The following is a 22,617-nucleotide window of genomic DNA, read 5'->3' as shown; positions in this document are numbered from 1 at the left end:
TAATCTAATTAACATCTTCTTTAGCCTATTTGATTACATTTTTGCATGTGATTTGTCTTCAACAGTGTTGCTTATGTTGGTCCCAGTCACTTTGACAGATAAAGTTGCCAGTGTTACTTTTAATCTCTTCTCACCAGAAGTTGGTTTTCATCCTGTTGCTCATGGGCTGTGCAAAGTCTCCATGAGGCTATGAGATTTGTATGGGCTCTCTAAACCCTGCCTCACTGAACAAGGAGGGTAAATAAATTGCAAGTGATGTTGCATAAACTTAGCAAGGATTTTTTAGTTTTATTGACAGCTAGTACAAACAAGCTGCTCTGAAATAGGCAGATTAACGTTAACATCCTCTACCATATGCCAACCACCTAGAGCTGGGGATGATGGGCAGACAGGTTTCAGAATTCATGACAGCATGGCAGAAAAGTTGAATATCTATGTGAACCAAGAAACACTGGAAAATTCATAGCAAGTCTTCTAAGCTTCTCCACTAACCCATCCTAAGAGGAAGGTGTACTGGTTTCTAACAGATCTTGCATATTCTTTAGTTCCCTTATCGTCTTCCTTCAATAGAAGAGGCTGGTGTTTATGTCAGACATTGCTCAAGGTGACTCACAAAGGAAGTCCTGTTTAGTGAATGCGGCTCAGAATTTCATTACAAATTGAACTTTTTACAAGACTGAAGAAGGTTAATTTTGTTTTGGGTGTTTCACACTTTTAACCATTCTGACAGAACTGTCTGAAATATCCAAACGGGGTAAGAGGATGGCTGGCAGTGTTCCCAGTCAGTTGTAGTAAGAAAGCCCCATAAATGTTGCAGGCCTCCTCACTCTTGTGAGATTTCCAGCTTAATGTCTGCCACACGGGCATTAAGAAATTTGTCCAAAAGTTTTAAATGCTCGCTCAGAGGGATTCCTTGGAGATTTGCTCAGCAGCAGGCATGTAATAAAGAATATGTCCATATTGTGCTTGCTTTATAGCAGAGATGTACTCAACATTGATTTAAAATGATTAGCTCAGATTTTGGTGGAAGACCAGCAGTGACAACAGGGAAGTCAGTGTAAACTTACCCAGTTTTACTAGGGAGAATTTGTTCTTTGCTGACTCCATATGGTTATTAATACCCTGCTCTTTGTGCTATACACTGCACTTTTTTAAAATCAGCAAATTCTAATTTGCACCAAGATTTATGAGAAGTTAGAAACTCTCTGAGAAAGGCAATAGGTGTACTAGTAAGTGAATTGGAGCAGTTTCTCTGATAGCATAACCCTCCCGACCTCCCTTGCAGTCTGCCCGGTGGCTCTCCAGCCCCGTGGTGGAGCAGTCGGAGTCTGCCCTAACCGTTGCCATGTACTACATGCCAAATCCAGCCGTGGCAGAAGCAGGAACAACTTTATTCATGGTGCATATCCCTCTGTCTTCCCCTTGACTTGAAAGGGATGTAAGCTAAGAGATGTGCTAAGACCTTTTAAAAACACCAGCTTTCTGCCCACGGGAAGGACCAGTTTCCAAGCTGCGTTGTGCTGCAGCAGCGAGTGAGTCTGCAACCTGGCGGCCTGGCGGGCTGGTTGGCCCCTGTCACAGGTGGTTCTCGTTAGTGGGGAAAGGGGAGTCTTGGCAATCACCACAACATGTACATTGTGTCTGGAAACCGAACTTAAACTGCAAACATAAAATCAGTTACCATCCCATGATATAATGTCGGCAAAATGCCACTTCCTTGCTGTCTTCTGCCCCAAATAGCTGTGTATTGCCATAAGAATAGCAGAAGGTATCTCTTTCTTGGGATTTGTTAAAATGTCGGGATGAGAGGGGCGGAGGGAAGGGACAAAGATTTTCCAGAGTGCCAGTGTACTATGACAAACTTGTCTACTGATATTAGTTTGACCAAACTGGTTGCGCAGTCCCTCACAACTAAGCCTTACCACTTTTGTGTCCACTTAGGCACATGCAGCAGGCATGTACTTTTAGGTATGTGATTTCCACATTCATATTTGAGTACAGACTCCCTGCCTATCTCAGACTGTCTTGTGTGGACATGCAGATGATAATTTTTTTTCAAATTGCTTAAAGAATACAGTTCTGCATACTGTGATCATTGAACAAGAGCCTGGAGAAAAGGACAGAAAAAGGACAGACAGACACGAAACTCTCCACTCCTGCCAGATTCTGGTCTTTGCTGCTTTGTTTGTTTATAATTAACAAACTTCTGTTGGCATTACAAGCCTGTCTTTACTGGTTTCCTAATGTCTACTTGCCAGCCTTTCTTCTCATACTCTGGCGTGCCCAGAAGTTATGGTGATTTAGCACTTATGTAGCTCTTTGTGTTTCCAGCTCCATGTATAAACATTAACAAACGAATCATTGCTCGTTCTTCTGAGGAAGTATGAAAGACAGTCCTGACTAATCTCAGCAGAGCACATGCAGAGGAGTTAGTCCTTGTCTGCACAAGAGGAGGTCTGCATCATTTAGTCTAAACACTCAAAGTGGATATACTTAATCTCTTGCTTATGTTCATTTAGTGTAGTTGGTAACTTATTGATAAAATTGGAACTCATGAAGTACAGTTTATAACTGATTTAGAGCCAGCTAAACTATGCAGTTTCAGTTGTGAAATTAGTTAATTAAGGCATTTTCCCCACATTTTCCAATGAACTTTTCCATTACCAGTATTCATTATCCCTTTATCTTGTCCTATATATTGCTATTTTCTTTTTCCTTCCCTTCCCTTCTCCCTTCCCTTTTCCTTTCCTTTCCCTTCCCTTCCCTTCCATTCCCTCCCTCTTCCCTCTTTATTCTGCTCTGTTCTGCTTTGCTCTCCTCTATTCTCCTTTTTTAAAAACAAATGGGAATCATAACCTGCATTTCTGCCTTAGTGTATTCTGTGCTATAAAATAATACATTCTTTGCTCATATTTTCTACTGTAGATTCTCCTAATTTAGGTCTCAATCACTTTTGCTTTTTTTTCAATCCATTGCTGCCAGCTGAATAAGTGCGAAACCTCTGCATCCTCTGTATGCATCACTGAACCTAGCAGACTGTCCCAACATGGCTGATAAGTAGCATCATTCCATTTCACAGATGGAAAAACTCCCTCACAGGAAAGTCAAAGAAATTGCCTAACCGCCACAGATAGCCAGAGCTTTGATTAATACTCAAAGTTTTTGGCAGTTCCTAGGTCACAGACAAATTACCTCAAATTTTAAATGAGCATGAGCTACACTTTAAAGCAAATTCTGTTCTTCTGCATACTTTATTTTAAGAGGTAATAGCAAATCTCTTAAGCTGACAGGCAGTTGCATGCTTAGTTGTTGTACTGGATCACTTACACATTCTGGTCGGGTAGCACCACCCTGCTAAATGCTGATGTTCACCAGTGTTATTTGAACATGGTCTCCTTTTCCTAAATTATTTCTGCTGAAGCTTTATGCTCAATGGACTGGCTGTGTAAATGCATCCTTAGTTCTTGCCAGTATGTGAGCCTAAGATAATAAGGCTGTCAGTAGGCTGCATTACCTCTTTGAGTTTTGGGAGCGGGTTGTCCTTCCTCCATATCCCCACTCTGCATGTGTGAGCTTTTCTGAGGTGGGACTGTTGGCGGCTGTCCCTTCAGCAGCTCTGCCAACTCTGTTTGAAAAACCAATAACCTTAGTTACTAATTGGCATGGAAGAACATTGTTAAACCATGCGTCCTGCTGTGTGTTGAGGTATCCAAATTCATCCTCTGGTCAGGGGATGCCTTTGTAGGCCACGGATGTTTCTGAGCATTCCTTCGGTTTTCCCTCTCCTGCTTTCCACACTGCTCTTAGAAACCCAAACCTATTTTTTCATTGCTTCATCTCTGAGTAGAAGATACAACAAAACATTGACAAGTTTTAATTTTGTTGACATTACCTGGGTGATGTCCTTCCCCAGCTGGTGCTGTTTAGAATGAATTGCTTTTCATTCCCTCTTACATTGCAGTGAGTATGCATTTAAATGAGGAAAGGGGGCAGGTGGCAAACCCCTGAACCTAGGGCAAGCCACCTTCCTCCACGGAGGTCACTTCTCTTTCTCTGTCCTCTCATCCTGGCAGTGTTGCCTTGGCTTCTGCAGCCTTAGTGCTTCCTGAATTGCCTCCTCCTTATAGCTGAAACTATTTGGAAATCCCTCACCAAACCAGGCTGTGGTAGTAGAATGGACATGGGGGTCAGGGCTGGGGGTGCCCTTGGGGGCTGACAGTGGGCAGCTGACTGGTTTTCCCAGGGATCTTCCTTCTTCTTCTGTTGCAGCTGTGCCCTGTGGGACTGCAGTCATGAGGGCTGTTAGATCCTGCTGGGATACGGTCTTGGTGACAGAGAAATTTGCCAGAGGCAGGTGAGATCTGAAGGTGTAGGGCAGTATATTTTGGACAAGGTGAATTGGTCTCAACCAGTTATGGTCCTAAGGGTTTGCTGTATGGAAGAATAGGAATTTATCTCTTCAACTTAACAGACTTCCATTTTGATAGTCAATGGTAACAGAAAAGTTCAGTTAGATATAGACTTTTCATTTTGAGGTTTAATAAATTTTTTTTGCTTTCCTCCATAAGCAGTTAAACAGCTGCTGTATCTCACATTTACAATAGCTTTATTTAAATGACATAACTCACTACTTAGCTATCCATCTGTGTAGCTGTCTATCTGTCTAACACATGAGTTGGCCTTCTGCTTTCCAAGCACTTGAACTACCATTGCTGGTGAAGGAGGATCATGTTGAAGGGGAGACTCCATTTAGGGGTCAGGCAGAAGCCCAGCAGTGGCTTCTGCAGCTTTACCCCCATTTTGCCTTCTTCTTGCCATTGTACCTGGGGGTGCTGCCTCTGCTGGGCATTCAGCATCCAGAGGGGATAAAAGAACTGGGAAAAGGTACTGGAGACTCTGCTTCAGCTCATAGGGTCATTTTTCTCAACAGATACTCTCCTCTAGAAGTCCCAGCAAAGATTGCCAAAGGCTACGGCGACATCGCTTGCTTTTCTACTTCACTGATGTGCTGAAAAGGGCGATATCAAAGTCGATGTTCACCAGAAATTCAGAGCACAGCTGAGCTGTATCATGGGTAGCAAAACAGTTTGGGTATTGAGAGGAAACCCACCGACTGACCAAATCTTCATGCCAGATTTTGAAGACAGGTTTTGTCTTAGTAACCAAGGGTTTAGTAGACCCACATCTATTAGTGACAACAGTGGGGAATTATTGCCTCTAAGCGAGCATAGCACACTACAAGTTTTAGGAATATAAAGTCACTACAAAGCTCACTTATTGGATGAAATGTGGTATATCTCACAAATCTTTATGTTCAGACTTAAATCCTCCCTCAGGGCAGCTGCTTTATTTCAGATATTTGAAGTATTTGAATGTCTGAAGTTTAGTCATTTAAATGGATGTCCAATTCTTAACAGCTTCCAGTTGCAGTCTCAGACAAAATTCCATTATTTGATTACTTTTAAAAAAACAGCTTATGTAGCAAATACTATTTAACATCCTGTTTTAAAGTTGTTAATTCACTTGAGAGCAAAGTGATTTTATTGTGTCTGTTTATATGGTTAGTTTTTTCTTCTTGAATTAAGATTTGTATTGTATTTAGAGTTTTTGCTAGCTTTATATAATTCACAACCCTTAAAGTTATTCTTTCTCCTCTACAGCTTCCTGAATTAATGGCTCATAATTTCTCTCTGTCCTCATTATATGGATGATATTAGCCCACAAGGTTTAAATTACTTCTTTTTTTCATGAGGTTTCTCATGCAATGGCCATGCATTTGAAATTAGTTTTCCTTTAAAAGAAAAGTCACTGATGTTCAGAAGAGAGTGGGAGATATACCAGGGCTGGTTTTGTCATTGCCAGAAAAGCTTTGATCCAATAGATGCTATGGAAACCAGAACCTGGTAGAAAAAAAGTACACAGACATCTGCTAAAGAGCTATAGAAATATGACATTAAAAAAAAAAAAAAGTTAGAATGATCTACTTACCCACCAGCCTTATATTCACTGTGTGTATGCCTGTATTATAGCGTTGTGATAGCAACACTCTAGTTATGGCTGAAGGAAAACACTTCCAGTCTTAGTCTACATTTTCAGATATTTCCAAAAAAATTATTAACTGCTAAGCTGAAATTTATCATAATTCTTCTCAACCCAAACAACCATTTTTTGTGTTATTGTTAATATGGCAGGATTCCATTCAGGCAATTCTGAATTATTGAAGTCTGAACCAAAGCAGAGTCTAGGTTTTTAAAGCACTAAAAATGGTTTCAACCCTTTCTAAAGTTTGTATTACTCAGAAATGGATAAATTTAAAAACTTTAGCCCAGCTGAGGACTGAGGTTCATGTCCGCAGTATCTCCCTACACTGTTGTCTTTCTGTACAGAGAAGAGGGCATAAAGGATCAACTCCTCCTCTGGGGAATCTTCTAAGTAATATGTCTTAGGGAAGCAAATGCCAATTTTCCCATTCTTTCTTTTTGCCCTTAGTAAGGCATGTGAGAGCAAATCCCACCTGCTCTTCTTACCGCTAACGCTGTGGGACGCTGAATGCACTTCATCCGGCTTTCCCTCCTCTTTCCTCCCTGTGCTATTTCTTAATGTTGTGTCAGCTCAGTGTACCCTGGAGCACTGGCCCCAGTGTGGTCTGAATCCCCAGACTGCATCCTAGAGAGTAACAGCCTTCTGGGAGGCACGGCAGGCCTGGAGGTGCTGCCAGACTGGCTGGGTCCTTTCCAAGAGCATGTATTTCTTTTGGCATATAACCAAATGATGTACGTTGGGGGGGGGGGGAGAGAGGATAGCTCACAGTGTTCGCTTGGAAGAGACCTTAAGGATGTGATTTTATGGATCATGACTTGTGTGTAGCTCTGCCATCCAAGTACAGAAAACTCAACAGGATGGCTTATGTGAACGGGGGGCTCCTGATATTTAAGAGGACTGCGTAGGAATGGTATTTTCTCTTTGCTAATTTATTTCTTAATTCTTTCCCCTTCTTACCCCCGCTGTTGTCCTCAGGGCATTTTCAAATTTGACAAAGAGCATGTTCCTCTTTTAAATTAAGGTTTGAAAAAAGGTCACTCTTTGAGCATTACTTAGAGTTGGGAGACTGCCCTTTCAGTATTTCAAGTACTCTTCTTCATGAATCTGTCTTCATGGCTTGGCCTGTGAAACATGAAGTTTTGACTTTTCTCCCTGTATCTTGGCCCTTTTTCCCCCAGGAAAAGATTTCTAACCCTCCCCTCCGAAAATAAGGGCTGCATTTTCTTTTTTTTCCTATGTGGGGATATCCTGTTGTCCAATTTCCTCTTTTTGTAAATGAACTCAGCCGTCCCTTTTCCTTTCCTTTCCGGTCCCATCCGGTTCTTCCCCCCCCCCCCTTTTTGGCCGCTTTTAGCATCACCATTGTACGGTTCTGCTGTTCAAATGTCAGTCGGCTTGATAGTCCATTCTGCTACCCCAGACGCGCAGGCGCCACTCCCCTGTCCTTTCACGTGAGGAGGGTAAAATAAGTATGCAACAGAAGATATCCAGATGACCTAAAGATTCAAACAGTTCATAAAATAGAACTGAAATTCTGAATTTGTACAAAGATGGATTCCCCAAATCCAACCCAGCATGGTGGAAATCTCTAATGCTATTGCTGTGAGTAGCTGTGAATAGTACTGATATGTACTGGCCCCAGCAAAAAGTTCCTGCAATCATAAATACTAAATCAGGAAATGAAGTTCCTGAAGTGGCTCGATGCAGACATCTTCTTCAAACTGTAATCTTCATTGCCCTGTTCTGGATTTAATTTCCAGTTTGCTACCATGTCGAATAGCATTGCAGACTTGCAATGCTAAATCATTTTTTATTTCATTTTATTAGTCTATGGTAAATCTTTTCCTGAAACAGGAAGCAAGTCCTATGAAATAATCTTTCCTGCTTCAGTCAGTCAGTATTTGTAATGTACATCCAGCTTTATTGTGGATAGAGACCAAATTTTAAAATGTTACATGCAGTAATAGGAATATTTGGATGATGAAGAAGGTTTGAAATAGGTGTAAAAAATTCTGAAAATTATGAAGTAGCTTTTGTGATTTGATTAATTTTCCACAAAACCCTGTTTGTTCATGTTCTAAGCACTTCATTAAAACCATAGTTTATTTTGAATTCTCCATTCCCAAATTCCATCTTCATTTTATATTATGGTGCAGTATAAATCCTATATTGCAGTATACATAATTCATGGCAGTATCAGCTATGTGTGAGAGCGTTAAAAAAAAGGATTATTAATCCTTACTGGCAGATCTCTGTACCCCTCTGTCGCCCACTGTCAAAGCAACTGTGGGACAGAGACCACAACTTCCAAGTATTCTCAGTGGTGTAATTACCCACTAAAATCAGTGCTGTAGTACTGCTACAAAATTAGACCTTGTATTTCCAAATCAATGCCACCTCAAAAACAAACAAACAAACAAACAAACCCCTAAAACTACAGTTAGTAACCTTAAATAAATCAACATGATTGTCTTTAAAAAGAAACTAGCTTTACAATCCACTTTTCAGTAGTGCCTAAATCCTCCAGTTTATTCCTCCTTTTATGGAAATCATTTCTTTCTAATTAAACCAAATACACAATACTTAATAAAGATGCACACTGTTGTTGCTTCCCACGACAGAAGATAGCACAATCACATTTGGTCTGGGATTTCAAATATCCTGCCTTTACATCCTACGGAAGCAGTAGCTTCTGGCTTCTAACAAATGATGTATCATTGCATGCAATAGCTGTACAGATTTCCTTTCTTCTTCCCCCCTGCAGTTAGCTGGTTGCACTCTGTTTTTTGGCCCTGTCAGCTTGAAAAAGAATGCTTAAGAATATAAACCAGAAAGCTGAGTCTATTAGGAGAACTCTCGCTTCCTTGCTTTCTTGTCTACAACATTTTAGTAGTAGAAATACCGTTTTAGTAGAAATACTGTTTCGTTTCCTGACTTTTTATGAATGAAGAACTTTTAAAAGCTATGTCATAATATTAACATATGCAGTTATTTTATTGATTTAGTCTTATATCTCTGACCAGAATGATTTGTAATGGGTGGTATTTAGGAAAATATTTGACAAATCTGGATACAGTTTTAAGCTTTTGTATGTTTGCCAATGAAGGCAATTAGCCAACTGCAAAAACAGCCAATTTCAGTCACCATACATTGATGCCTGGCTAGAATATATGAGAACTAAAAACAAAGCAATGTGCAGACTCATGAGCATTTGCAATTAATCCACTGAGGTTCAGCAAAATTCTGACCAGACTGAGAATCCACTGCACTCTCAGGCCCTTCAGAGGAAGCATAATCAATAGGACATAATAAGAGACATTTTCCTGCCACGATGAATCACTTGATGTCCTCTCTGATCAAAAACACTGAATGAATTTTTTATGTGTAATTACCTGAATAAAGTGTGGTTTGCACGTTGCCGTGAGTTGGGCTGGACTCCTGAAAAAAGCTGCTGTGTGTCTTTTGCTTTTGCATGGAGAGTCAGATCTGAATCCATACAACCTTGTTTGTTAGTTATTGCTTTCTGCAGAAAATGTGAATATTTTTACTATATTAGTGTGTTTTAATGCATACTCATAAGTGCTGTATGCAAGGTGATTGCTCTGTCACTAAAGGGCTCTGAATAGCCTTTTTAGGTAATTTTTTCCCAATCCCTGAACGACTGAAACAGCTGTCAAACTCAAACAGAATTTCAGCATAGTCTCATCACAAGTTATTTCTGACACGTTAAAGAAAAACCCCAAAATATGAAATGCAATTCCATTTGAACTGAATTTTCTGAGACTCCAAATAGTTATGATGAACAATAGAAAACACGAATCCAGGATTTCTCTGTCTGCCTTTGAAGCCTGTCACGTAGTGAGGCTCTCTCCATCTCCCTCTCCCTCTCCTTCTCTCTCCATCTCCATCTCCGTCTCCGTCTCCGTCTCCGTCTCCATCTCCATCTCCATCTCCATCTCCATCTCCTCTTCTTACCAGTCAGTCATTTTCATGAAGCTAACAAGTAGTTAGTGTCATTGGTGTTTCCTACTCCCTGGATGATTTTTTTTTTTTTTTGGGGGGGGGGGGGGCATGGAATTGACCAGCATGCTCACTAGCTGCTGGGAAGACAAAAGAGACAAAGCAGTTCCTTAGGAAACAAAGCTAGAAAGTATCACCTGAGAGAGAAAAAAAAGAAAGCTCCATTGTCCTTGGAATTTTTTGTTTGCTGGTTTTGTGTATTACTGCATGAACATTGTGCATTGGCCAGTTTAGAAATTTTCAGTCTAATATTGTACCAATAAACAGCTTTCACATATTTCCTAATTGGTGTTTAAACTGTCCAAAGGAGCTTGAATGTATTTGGATAAACATGTACATATGGGCTCCTGCTCTGATGTCTTAGGTAGTGGCCAAGTGTGACTGCTAGGCTGTACAAACAAGTGAAAGTTGCACTGAGAGATGGAGGTGGATTATGATGCTTGCCTTGGATTATTGGATGAGGTTGCTAAAAACTGAAAAGCTCAGAAAAGATGTAGGAAAATGATTCCCAGTCTGTTGTGTAGTGAAAAGTAATATGGAAAGTAGCAGGCACAGGTGTAGGAAGATGCAGGGACTGGAAATCTCAGGTAGACAAAACTACTGTAGAGACTAGTGCATTAGAAAGTAATAAGGCGATAGAAGAGTTGCTATCACTTGAAATCAAGGTTGGATGCCTTTCTAAACCATAAACTCAAATTCAACCACAAGTTATTTGTTCGATACAAGAATTATTGTGTGTCCTATGTTGTGCAGGAAGTCAGAATTATTCCTTCCCTTCCTGGCCTTGGAAATTATGAGGCAAATCCTGGTCTGAAATCAACTTCTGAAACATCAGTACATCTAGGATCTGAACAGACAAATATATTTTTACACTGAAAAATGTTTCAGATCATTTTCACTGTAGGCAAAATTCACTGGACTAACTGATTTGTAATTACTATGTTTGATAATTCTGTATATGAAACATATATTTACTTTTTTTGTCTAGGTAGCCATCTTTGTTCATATTTAATAGCATGACCATATATTAACACTAATTCTTGTACTATATTAATATGCTAATAAAATAATGTGTGTTGGAGATGTTTTAGCAATGTACATAATGCGATAATAACATTCGTGGTCCTTCAGCAGCTCCATAGGTCAAATATTTGTGGGTGCAAAAGGAATTTGTTTTTCAATTAAAAGCTGCATTTTTATCTTACTCATCTCATTTTTAATGCTTAACTGGTATCAAAAATTTGTTATGGTCACAACTTACAGCTTTGTCAGAGAGTCATAGGAGATGAAATTGCATCTGCCAAAAGGATGATTCACAGATTCGGTAGGAAGCTTTGCTGGGAAAACAAGCTTGCAGAGTAGGAATTGGACAAATAGATATCACCTTTGTTTTAAGAACTGGTTTTCACTGCGTTATTTAGAGCATGCCTCAGTCAGACAATAAAGCTCCTCTTGGCCCTTTATAGTTTCAGAAATTTTCCAGATGATTTCTGCTATAGTTATACTTTTTTATGAAATGCATTTTTTTCAGAATGAAGACTTTGAGAAACACAATTTTTGCTCCTTTGTGAGAAAAGAAAGATAAATCTATTGCATCTTCCAAACCTCCAGTTGTTCTTGAAGTTAAATGCAGTCTTTTGAAAAGTAAAACATTTTCAGTAATAAGCGGTCTCTCCATATTTGTTTTATTAGTTTTCTGTATCCGGACATGTACATGCTTATCCTGTTTTGCATCTGATTTCCCTCATTTAAACCTCATTCTGACTTTACTAATGTTATACATGTATGTTGGTTAAGACAGAGCCACATTAAGATCAGAGTTGGGCACAAATACAGCTGATTCTAATTAATATTGAATATAATGACACCTTTCTGGAATGAAGTATGCAGAACTGAATATAATGACATTATATATATTGCCTGCTATAAGTGTTTGTATGTTTTATGGCAATCATTCCTGTGCATTTAAAAGCTTTGAATAAGAACAGATGAGTTTATGTCCTGTCCTTGAAAAATATTCTGCACCAGCAATTCTCACTGAAGATAACGACCAAGCTTAAAGATTGAATGAGCAGCAGCTTGTAGCTTTATTCAAGCCTATAGACAGAATGAGCATTCTCAAGACTTGAGTGTGTTTTGAATTGGCTGCATTGGGAATGTAGTGTTGAGCACCTTCGTGCTTAACTATTATCAAAAACTTGTGAGACTTCAGAAATGAAAGTCACAGCAGTTCGTCTACATTCTTGATTTATGAGACAAGGTGAAATGAGTTAAATGAATATATTGCTGGTCACGTTACAACTTAGAGGAAATAGAGATTTAATAATTTAGGAATATTTGGTGAATGAAGGACTAGAAGGGCATAGAATTAATTTCAGTATTAGAAATTATGTATCATTTGAAGCATGCAGACAAAACTAAGAGAAGGAATGTTTAACTGAAACACTAGTAAAATTTCCTAACAGGTAAGATTATGCAGAACAGTTTTTCAGTGCAGATAAAAATGAAATGCAAATTGTTGAGACTTTATAGTTTCACAGGACAATGGAATATGTGGTATGAGGATCACAGCTGCCTGGAAGAAGGGCCCAAGGACCTTCAGGAACCAAGCTTTTCCTGATTTCTATAGGAATTGCACAGCACTCCCTGTCAAGGGAAAGACTTCCTACTTCAGTAAGAGCTGGATTGCAATCTGAGTTTGTGATAGGCTTATAAAACAGAAATAAGGTGATTCATACTGTGCTTAGATAGAAGTGAAGACTGTGTTGTGAAATAGAGGTGGAAGATAAAACTAATAGGAGCTCAGCAAACAGTGACGGGCAAAAATTGCAAGTCAGTCGGCAGAGAGGAAAGCAGACAAAATAAGATGTTCCCCTATGCTGATAGAAATATGAACAAAATACAATTGAGTGTGAATTTCAGTGAGATGGAGCCAAACCATAACACCAGTTCTAAATCTGCTTGGATGCTACAGAAGTTTGAATCTGAGTTGACTCCAAACACAGCTCTGTCAGCTCCTTTAAGTTACAACATTTTATTTTTTATGCAGGATCCATTTTTTTTTCCTTTCAAACCTTGGATCCACCCAAAAGCTCTATGAAGTCTTAAAGTTTATAACCTTTGGCTCATGCTGACAATCAGAATGAGAAGTGAGTGCTGATAAATTGTTTAATGAAATGCTATAGAGCACTAGTTCTGGCAGCTAATGGTATTATACCCATGCCACTAATCCCCAGTGAATGAAGAGATATAACCTCTCCTTTTTAAATTTCTTCTCACTTTATAACATCTGAAGGGCACATTTCAGGCAGTCCATCTCTGTTGAATATCATACTCATTAGTTCTTTGTGTTCATTCACCCTTTCATGTTGGATCTTGCTGGGTCAAAGAAGTAGTAATCCTCTAGACATTTACTGCTTATGATTAAATGCCCCAATAGAGAAACATTTTTTTTAATGTATTTGTTTTACTCTTTCAGAGTAAACCATAAATCTCAAACCATAGTTTGGGATTTTTTGCTCTATCAGGAAATAGTTCTCCTGGAACACGGATCTCTTAGCATCAAATCTATTTCATGTAAAAATTGAAAACTCTCAAATGCATTGTGGAAGAAAAAACTTCATTGATAAAACAAAGAAAACTATTTATAATGAATACTGATATGTGCTACTGGTAACTTTATAAACTAGCTTGGAAGCCTGTAAAATGTTTTACCCTGAAAGACCCAGATTAATTATGCCTTCCTACAACTTTGTTTCAGGTTCAAAGCACCTAACATCTTGTCTTAAGTTTGAAATGTTGGGGATTTTTTTTTTTTAATTCTTGTGTTTTTTTCAACTCACAGTTTCTTACTTGATGGAAATACTGTGAGATCCCATTTTTTTCCAGAAATAGTCAAATATCTCATATCAGCAGTCTTCATACTGCAAATACATTGATACTAATTGTGCCAAAACCTTTTTCTGCCTTTTTTTAATCAATGATTTGATCATTCAGAGCAATTGCTTTTCTGAATGTTTAACTTTTCTATTCATAATGGCTCTGAATTCAGTGGAGCTCTATATGTGTATTAGTGTTTGTATAATTAGCACAATTTATTAATAATATTAGCTAACTTTTTTAATTTTCGGCACACTGTTTTAAGTACTGAGGAGATGTACTGTACGGCTTTGTCCTAGCAGAGTGAGTGGAATGATGTTGCATGTCAGTTTACTAAATCATTCTGAAATGCCATGCTACTGTGATTTGCCAAATGGCCTTACAGCCACATTTTCTCCCCCCTTATTCCGTAGCTCTGGGCCTGCAGGGCTCAGGTCATTTTAAGCTTTTGCATTGGACATAGTAGGTATAGTAACATTATACTTCTATTTTCTGTGTTGAGAACTGAGTGCTTTTCTCTAAGTGTTGTGGAATGAAAATACTAATTGCATTTTAAAGAAGATGGCAAATCCTATTTCTGAGCAGAGCAATCGGTATTATAGGTAAGAAAAAAGGACTGAAACATTAAAAAAAATGATGTAAGATTTGCTATTTATTCTCTAACTCCATCTTTTTTATATCCACAGGCTGTTTGGTGTCACTTCTCTTATTCAGACAAACTGTTCAAGCACTTGGATGATCATAAGAAATCAAGAATTATACTGGTATCACAATGCTAATCCAATCTTACTACTGGTGATGTACTACACCCTCGCAACTCTTATACGTCTTTGGCTACAAGAGCCTATTGTAATGGTAATTTCCTTTTCTTTTCCCAGCTATAAAGTGAAAGACACCACAAAGCAAACTTTCCTTATTAGCACTAATGATAGGGAGGCTGGCTGATGCCGATGCTTGCTAACAGAAGTGCAAACATTCAGGAAAGCTAAGGGAAATAGAGAAGTGCAAGCTGGTATCTTGAGTTCAGTCTTTCTCATACCTGTCTTCAAGAGTCTGATCTTGCGGCTTTTACATGAATATTTTTCTTAAAGTCAGTGGGACTATTTATTTAAGGACTGCAAAGCCAGAGCTGTAACATTTTCATTTGGAAAGCCAGCATCAATATGAACTAGCGTAGGTATTATCGAATGGAAGGCTAACGCCCAGGGCTTGTTGCCTGGCAGGACCAAACTAAAACACAGGCTGGCACAGGACAGTGTGAAACAGGACAGAGATTTGTAATTTTATCACAGATATAGCACTGTTTTCTAGAAACCTTTGCTCCTGAATCTGTACGCTTGAGAGAAAATCCCAGTTTTCATTTAAGCGCAAGAGCGAAAGGAGACAAAAAGTAAATTTTTACTTTTTATTATTTCAGAGGAAAATAAGAACCCAAATGTACCTTTAAAGCTTAGAAACCATAAGTATAAAAAGGATGATCCTAACCTTTATTTATTTTAATCTTGTAATTCTCTGAGGCTAGACATGGGTTTTAGAGTTCAGGTTTAACAGTGCTGTATACCACAGTGTAAATACTCAGGACTGAGCTGTGAATTAGAGAGGCTTATAGTAACACGAAAAATGTTTAAGGTTTTCTTATTTTAAAGGTGTTTCTTCATATAATGGATAATATAACGGATAAGTTGTATAAGTTACATTCATATAATGGATAAGTTTAGCATTTAAAATGCAGACAAAATACATCACCTCTGAATTTGGATGTCTGATGTTTGGGTTTTGCATATATTGAACTTCATAATAAAAGGTGAATGATGCCAGAACTGCCAGCTTAAGTTATTAAAAAGTCATGTCTCAAGTCTCCAGAAATCTTAAGACTGACTTTTTTAAAATCACGGGGCTTTAAAAGATTGTGGTCCAATGCGGTCCAATGCCCTCTGGCATAGGATTATTTTAGGATCTTTTTTCTTATTATTTTCTCTGCAGCTGCAGCAGCTGGAAACTTGCTTTTTTCTTTCCTGAAATGAAAACTGAGATTTTCAGATAATAGTATGATTTTAGCACTGGGGCTGTAACTAAAACTTCACATCTCACAAACTTTGTAGTAGAATCATGAGAACTGCTCACAGAGGAATAACCACATGTGAAATGCGGTTAATGAGTGCTGTGTGATCTCAGCATTTCTGGGAATTCATTTCCAGTACCTGGATTCTTTTCATCCAATTTGTCACTGTCTTAAAGTTTGGTGCCAGCTTTGTTAGTTACTCTCAGTGGAGAGAAATGGGCTTGTCTGTCTCGGAAGAAGGTGAATCTCACCAGTGCCTCTGTGGGCTGTAGAGGAACGATAGGGGACTAGCCCACACTTCCTTCTCTTAGTTGATTCTCATTGACTTAGGTGGATCTTCCAATAAGACACTAAAATCAGTCTCTGAGAAATGGGAACACCTCAGATTAGAAGTGGTTTCCAAGTAGCACTTAGAGTTAAGTTAGAGTGAATAACATCAAAAGAGTGTTGATTTAAAAACAGATAGTGTCTCTTAAAGCCACAGCTACATGAGAGGCAATGCAAAGTCTTTGCATCTCTCGGGAACTTCAGGTGCCAAGGGAATGATGCTTCCCTCTGACGGGAAATAGAAACTGTTAAAAAGGAAAACATTATAAACAAACCAATACCCATGCATTAATGCTTCCTTTTGATGCAGAGGATGTAGTGTTACAAGAATCTGTCTTTAGAAAGAGATGCTGAGATTTTCAAAATTTATCATCTTTTACATACTTTTTCCTTATGCCCTTCTCTCTCTCCTTCTTGCTCTCTCTCTCTCTCTCTGTCTTTTTTTTCCTTTAGTGCTGCCATGGATCAGGAATTATTATTTCTCTTACTAGCTTTCTCCTGGTAACATTCTTAATTGTTGTTTAAATCCAGAAATAATTGTATCCAAGGTTTCACTGAAGTACGATTTTTGGCTTGTGAATCTGTGGTGCATTTGGTTCATTACTAAGTATATAACCTGCCTTTGCAATCCCCAGTGTTTTCAAAGTTATACTGTATTTGTGATCTCACCATTAACCTACCTATAAATGGATGAATGACAAAGATGGTATGCCACATGCTATTTAATGTGAAACAGTTGTTCTCTGTTTATTGCTGGCAGGTACATTAACAACTGTCTCACCTAGGAAATTTTATTCAAAAGTATCCCTTGAACAAAACCTGTTTTAGGACACACTTTGTTCAGAATTTAAACATATTTACTACATTAGGCTAAAAGAAATAGCTTTTCTTATTCAGTCTAAAAACTGTTTATAAGCCAAGTGTAATACTGGAGTAGCAGATTTTAAGATCAGATTATGAGACTGTGTAGACCTGGCATTCTTTCCTTCTTATATGAATTGCGTTTTGTAGTCCTTCTGCAGACAAAATTCCCACTGCATTTCACAAGAGTTGTCTCAGAAACAGGCTCTTTTCAGATTGTCTTTGAATACTGCAGCTGCTACACAATGTTAAAAGAAAATGCTGCACTGAACAAACCCAATTCCCGCAATCTTCCTTCATCTGTCAGCTTCTCCAACCCTCTAATCATCTGTTGGTTCTCTGCCAGACCCTGTCCAGATTTTCCATGTCTTTCTTGAACTGAGGGGACCAGAAGTGCACAGTATTGTGGGTATGGCCTAACATGTGCCCAGTAAAGCAGAAGAATCACCTCACTTGACCTGCTGGCTGTACTTTTGCTGATGCAGCACAGGACATGTTTGCCTTCATTGCTGCAAGGATGCACTGCTGGCTCATGTTCGGCGTGCTGTGCACTAGGACCCCCAGGGCCTTTTCTGCGGGACTGCTCCCAGTCTGTTCCCAGCCTTTACTGCTGTGTGGGATTATTCTGCCCCAGATGCAATATCTTTGTTAAACCTTCTGCAATTCTTGTTGGCCCAAATCTTGCAACCTATCAAGGTGGCTCTGTTTGGTGGTTCTGTCTTCTGACCTTTCTACCTCTCCTCCAAGTTCAGTGTCATCCACAAACTTTGTGTGGGTGCATTCAATTCCATCATCCAGATAGTTTTGAAGATGTTAAGTAGTATCAGACCTGGTATGGATCCCCAAGGAACTCCACTCATAACTGACTATCGGTTTAACTTTGAGCCATTAAGCACCACCCTTTGAGCTCAACAGTCTAGCCAGTTCTCCACCCATCTTGTGGTCCCTCTATCCAGAACAGATCTTACCAGCTTGTCAGTGAGGAAGTTGTGGGAAACTATGTCAGAAACTTGGCTAAAATCAAGATAGATGAAATCCACAGCTCTCCCTTCATCCACTAAGTGAGTTGTTTCAGCATAGAAAGCAATCAGGTTGGTCAGGCATGCTTTACCCTTGGTAAATTTGTGTTGTCTTTTTCCAGTCATCTTCTTGTCCTTCATGTGAGCATGAGCACACACAGCTATTTTCATGGCTCAGAGGCAAGACCAGACGAGCCTAGATGGGCAACCAGCATTGACTATATTATTAGATATCAAGACATGGATTAGTGCATTAGGTTAGCCTGTAATGATTGTTACATATGATCAAAAGGTTTTGAGCTTTTCTTTTTAATTCTTCGGTTTAATGAAACAGAATTGTCTTTTCACATATAGGCAGCAAAGAATATGAATTTTCTTTCAATACACTGTCTTGAAGATTAAACATCTGTGTAATTGCTTATGGTACAACTGTACAGTAAAATAGGATGTGTAAATCTGTGTAATTCTGATATCCTGTAACTATCAGGAAACATCTTGATACTGATGGACTAGCATTTCTAGAATAGCTCTGTCATCATTTCTGAAAATGTCATCTCAGTAAAAGTCATCCATCGTAGCTATAATACATTAAACACTAAAACATGTTTCAAAGACATACTTTAGAGAGGGAACATTGGTTAGGGCAAAACTTAAATTCCTCTAGTAAGAAAGTTATTTGGAGGATTATAACTAGTCTTGTAATTTGCATTGTTTAGGAGATGCCTGATGAAGAGAAATCTGATAGCAGAGAAGACGACAAAGAAATAGCCTGCAGCCCAGTTGCAATGACAGCAGAGAGAAGACGTAGTCTGTGGTATGCAAGCCACTACACAACTGATGAGAGAAAAGTAAGGCTGGAGGGAGAAAGTTCTCTGCATTGCATGTTTCAAACCTCCAGTTAATTTTACCAAAGTTCCTTTGTAGTTAATGGAAGCAGCTTAATATAGGCCTTAAGTAAAAAGATGTGCGTGCGTGATTATGTAAATCTGGTTTAATATCAAGGCTGTGTGGTAGGGCAGGAAATTTATTCTGTAAAAACTAGTAAAAAAAGAAAGGAAAAACACGAGAGCCAGTCCAAGGAAGTAAAAGTAGAATGTGCTGTATATTTTCAGCTTCTATGTCTAATAAGTTTTAGGGCATACTTTTAGCATCAGGCTCTTGTCTTTGCGCAAAACAACTAGAAAGTCTGCCAGGGAGCTACATCCTGATGTAAAGTTTTGATCTGCCTTGTAATTACTGAGGAACTGCCAGCTTACCTTCCTTCAGGAATGCTGGTGCCCTTGTTGGATGTCGATGTCAGGGTAGGGAAGACGGTGTAAAAGCTCCTAGAAATTGTCAGATTTCAATCCTCGCCTACTGATTTGCAAAATTTCATTTGACTAGTTGCAGTCAAATTTGGTGTATATAAATATCCGGTTGAGCCACATATACTTAAGCCCCAAGAACTCTGTCATAATCGTAGTAATGGTAAATGGGGTAGCAAATGAATGAACTGAATCTACTCTAACGAAAAAAAAATTATTACATTTTTCAATTCAGCTGTCTAAGTGGAAATTTTTAGTTTTCAGTTTAGTATCTTCAACAGTTATTACAGAAAAACTAGAAAGGGCGTGCACTGAAAATATTCCTGAAAATCTCCTGTAGACAAAAAATTGTACTGGAGTAACCAATACAATGATAGAGAAAGATGAACTTGGGACTTTTAACACACTTGAGGATACTATTTGTGTAAGATTTTTTCTTCTCCTATGAATCATAAGTCTTTAGAAAAACTTCTCACTGACTTCAGTGGAAGATGCTCCTGGAAAACTAAAACTGCTGTAGCTCTTGATTATCCTTTAGTGCACTCTTCTAACACATAAAAATTATTGGTTTTACTTCCTGTTCTGGTGATCGCTCAGCATTTATCACTCGGCCTTGGATAAAACCAATCATTTTTGTTCAATGAAGAATAGTTCTAATTGATGAAAAGGATATTACTAATAATTAGAAATGTAAGTATCACATTTTGTATTTGTGTAAGCATTTTATTAGAAGAGGTTTTATAACAGGGCAATTCTAATGATCATTTAAAAACTTAGTTTTTAAGCATTGGATCATTAGAAAGCAATTAATCAGCATAGTGCCATACTGATTAATTCTTCGAGCTAATACCTAAAATTTCAATACAGCATTCTCAATTTTGATTTAGAATTCACAGGAACATACAATAAGGTCATGTCAGTGCTTGTGGTATACTAAATATCATTGTATGGAGCACAGTGTACAATTCTGCTGGCTTTTTAAGAATTCTTTCTGAATTCCTTAATGCAAACCTTCTGCAAAAGTCAGCAAATATGCATGCCTGTATTCAGAAAGTTAGACTTATTAATGCTTGAGCTGTGCTTCTTCTTTAATAATTTGTCCTTGCATTGCTTTTTGCAGCTTCTGTCAATGACCCAAGATGAATACAAGCCATCGGATGTTAGTATACTACTAGTCTTTGTAATTTTGTAATTCTTTTTAATGTATATAAATATGAATTACACTGATATATACAGTATAAGCTTAGCTGATATTTTGAAAACTTCTGTATTTTGCTTAGTCTGTCATTTACCTTATAATTGATTATCTCAAATATAATTTTCTTTTGCTTCCTTAATAATTACACTGAGAATGCACTGATTACCCCTAAACTTTATCCTTTGAAATTGCACTATTGTAGTAGTACCAACTGGCAAATGATCTTTGCTGTTTCATTGGGTTTAAATAAGATACCAAATATGCTTTCTAATGCAAGCCACCTTAAACCTTGATTTAGCTTCTTTGCTGTATTTTTTTCTTTCATTCTTGTTGAAATGCTGAGGCCCTTAAAGAATGACTGACAACACAGACGAGTTTAATTTACAAATTACAGAAAAGGCAGATCTCTGTTTCAATGGACAGCAACTGATTCATTTATCCTGATTGCTAGGAATCCTAGCAGATTCTGAAAGCAGAAACACTCCCTTGGTTCAGCATACACAGAGGAATGGAGATGCAGATGAATTTTGGGAACACCTGTAACCAAATCTAAATGTGCTCCACAGCCTGTGTTTGGTATAACTGAACTTAACCCAGATACTGTTCTCCTGAAATAGAGTCTGAATCAGTGCAGTTTCTCTGGGCAAAATATACTCCTATCTCATGGCCTTAACAGAAGTCAGTCTTCAGCATGTACTGCCATCAACAACCCATTGCATGTGGATTTCTGCCAATATGAGAGATATTTATTATGGTTGCTGCTGGAGCTCTAATCCAAACAAGTACAAGGGCTGAAATTCAATTCACAAGAAGAAAAAAATGCAGGGATGCTGAATTAGTACTAACAAGTGGCATAAATGCTGAACAATCAATAACAATAATTACCACAACTGGTTTTATTAACTGCGGCAACTGTAGATCTCTCCAGTAATAATTTAAAATGGAAAGTCAGTTATAACCATTATTTTCATAACTACTGGAAATTAATTAGATGTGAACTAAAGTCTGAAAATCTCCACATATTAGTTAGCCATAAGAAGGAAGATGAATTTGAGGTTACAGCTTTGAACTTTAGCCAGCCTGGTTAGCCAGGAGATCCTGATACTTTCCCGGCTTGACTGTAAACTGCCTGCTTAACCTGGGAAAGTCAGGACGTCGGAGTAGGGGCTCACTGAGTTATTTGTGCACTGAGCCATGTAGTTGACCTTAGCCTTCCTCACTTGTGGATGTGTTAACTTACTTAATCCACCTTTAAACTGTTTTTTCTCTCTATTTTATGTCATAGGTGAGACATGCCAAGAGCATGCAGTCAGCTACCATGGCTCAGCTGACTGCAGTAAATTTGCTTGTGTGTCCACGCTTTTATTGTTTTTCAGATTGCCTGTCTGTAAATTGAAGTGCTGCCTAATGCAATGTGAAGTTATAAGAATTTGAAAAAACTCTGAAATCTTTTAAAGGATATAGGTGCAGAAGTTCGAAGCAGCAGCATTTTACAGTTTGTTAAAGAACTTCACTGAAACCAATTTGCTATTTTATTGATATTACATAAAAAGCTCCCCAAAATAATTTTGGAAGCAGTTACATGCTACTTTTGCATGCAACATGACTGTAAAGTATCAATTTGTTTGGAAGGAGCCAACTGCAGTTACTCGTTAAGCTCCTTTAAGGTTAGAAAACCAACACTAGCGAAGCAGGGAAATGGGGGTTTCATTCTTGTAAGAGCTGCCCTAAATGTGGTGCCTCTCTCCGATGTTCTGGCAGGTTTTGCTGGTAACAGTGAATGGGAACCCCGTTGACTATCACACCATCCACTCCACACTTCCATTAGAAAATGGTCCAGCCAAAGCAGACATGTACTCAACACCACAGTACAAATGGGAGCCTTCGGATGACATGTCAGGTAGT

General features: G+C 38.5%; 1 protein-coding gene across 1 annotated transcript in view; it reads left to right on the top strand.

Annotated features, from left to right (window-relative positions):
• PIEZO2 (piezo type mechanosensitive ion channel component 2) overlaps positions 1–22,617 on the top strand; it is a 318,339-nt gene that overhangs the window by 200,202 nt on the left and 95,520 nt on the right. Inside the window, exons 8-11 of the mRNA XM_067290714.1 lie at positions 14,628–14,796; positions 18,927–19,058; positions 20,635–20,673; positions 22,474–22,612. Coding sequence (XP_067146815.1) covers positions 14,628–14,796; positions 18,927–19,058; positions 20,635–20,673; positions 22,474–22,612 — 479 coding nt within the window. The remainder of the gene's footprint in view (positions 1–14,627; positions 14,797–18,926; positions 19,059–20,634; positions 20,674–22,473; positions 22,613–22,617) is intronic.

The sequence above is a fragment of the Apteryx mantelli genome, chromosome 2 (genome assembly GCF_036417845.1).
Source record: "Apteryx mantelli isolate bAptMan1 chromosome 2, bAptMan1.hap1, whole genome shotgun sequence".
Classification (NCBI taxonomy): Eukaryota; Metazoa; Chordata; class Aves; order Apterygiformes; family Apterygidae; genus Apteryx; species Apteryx mantelli.
This window is presented reverse-complemented; position numbering and strand designations above follow the sequence as displayed.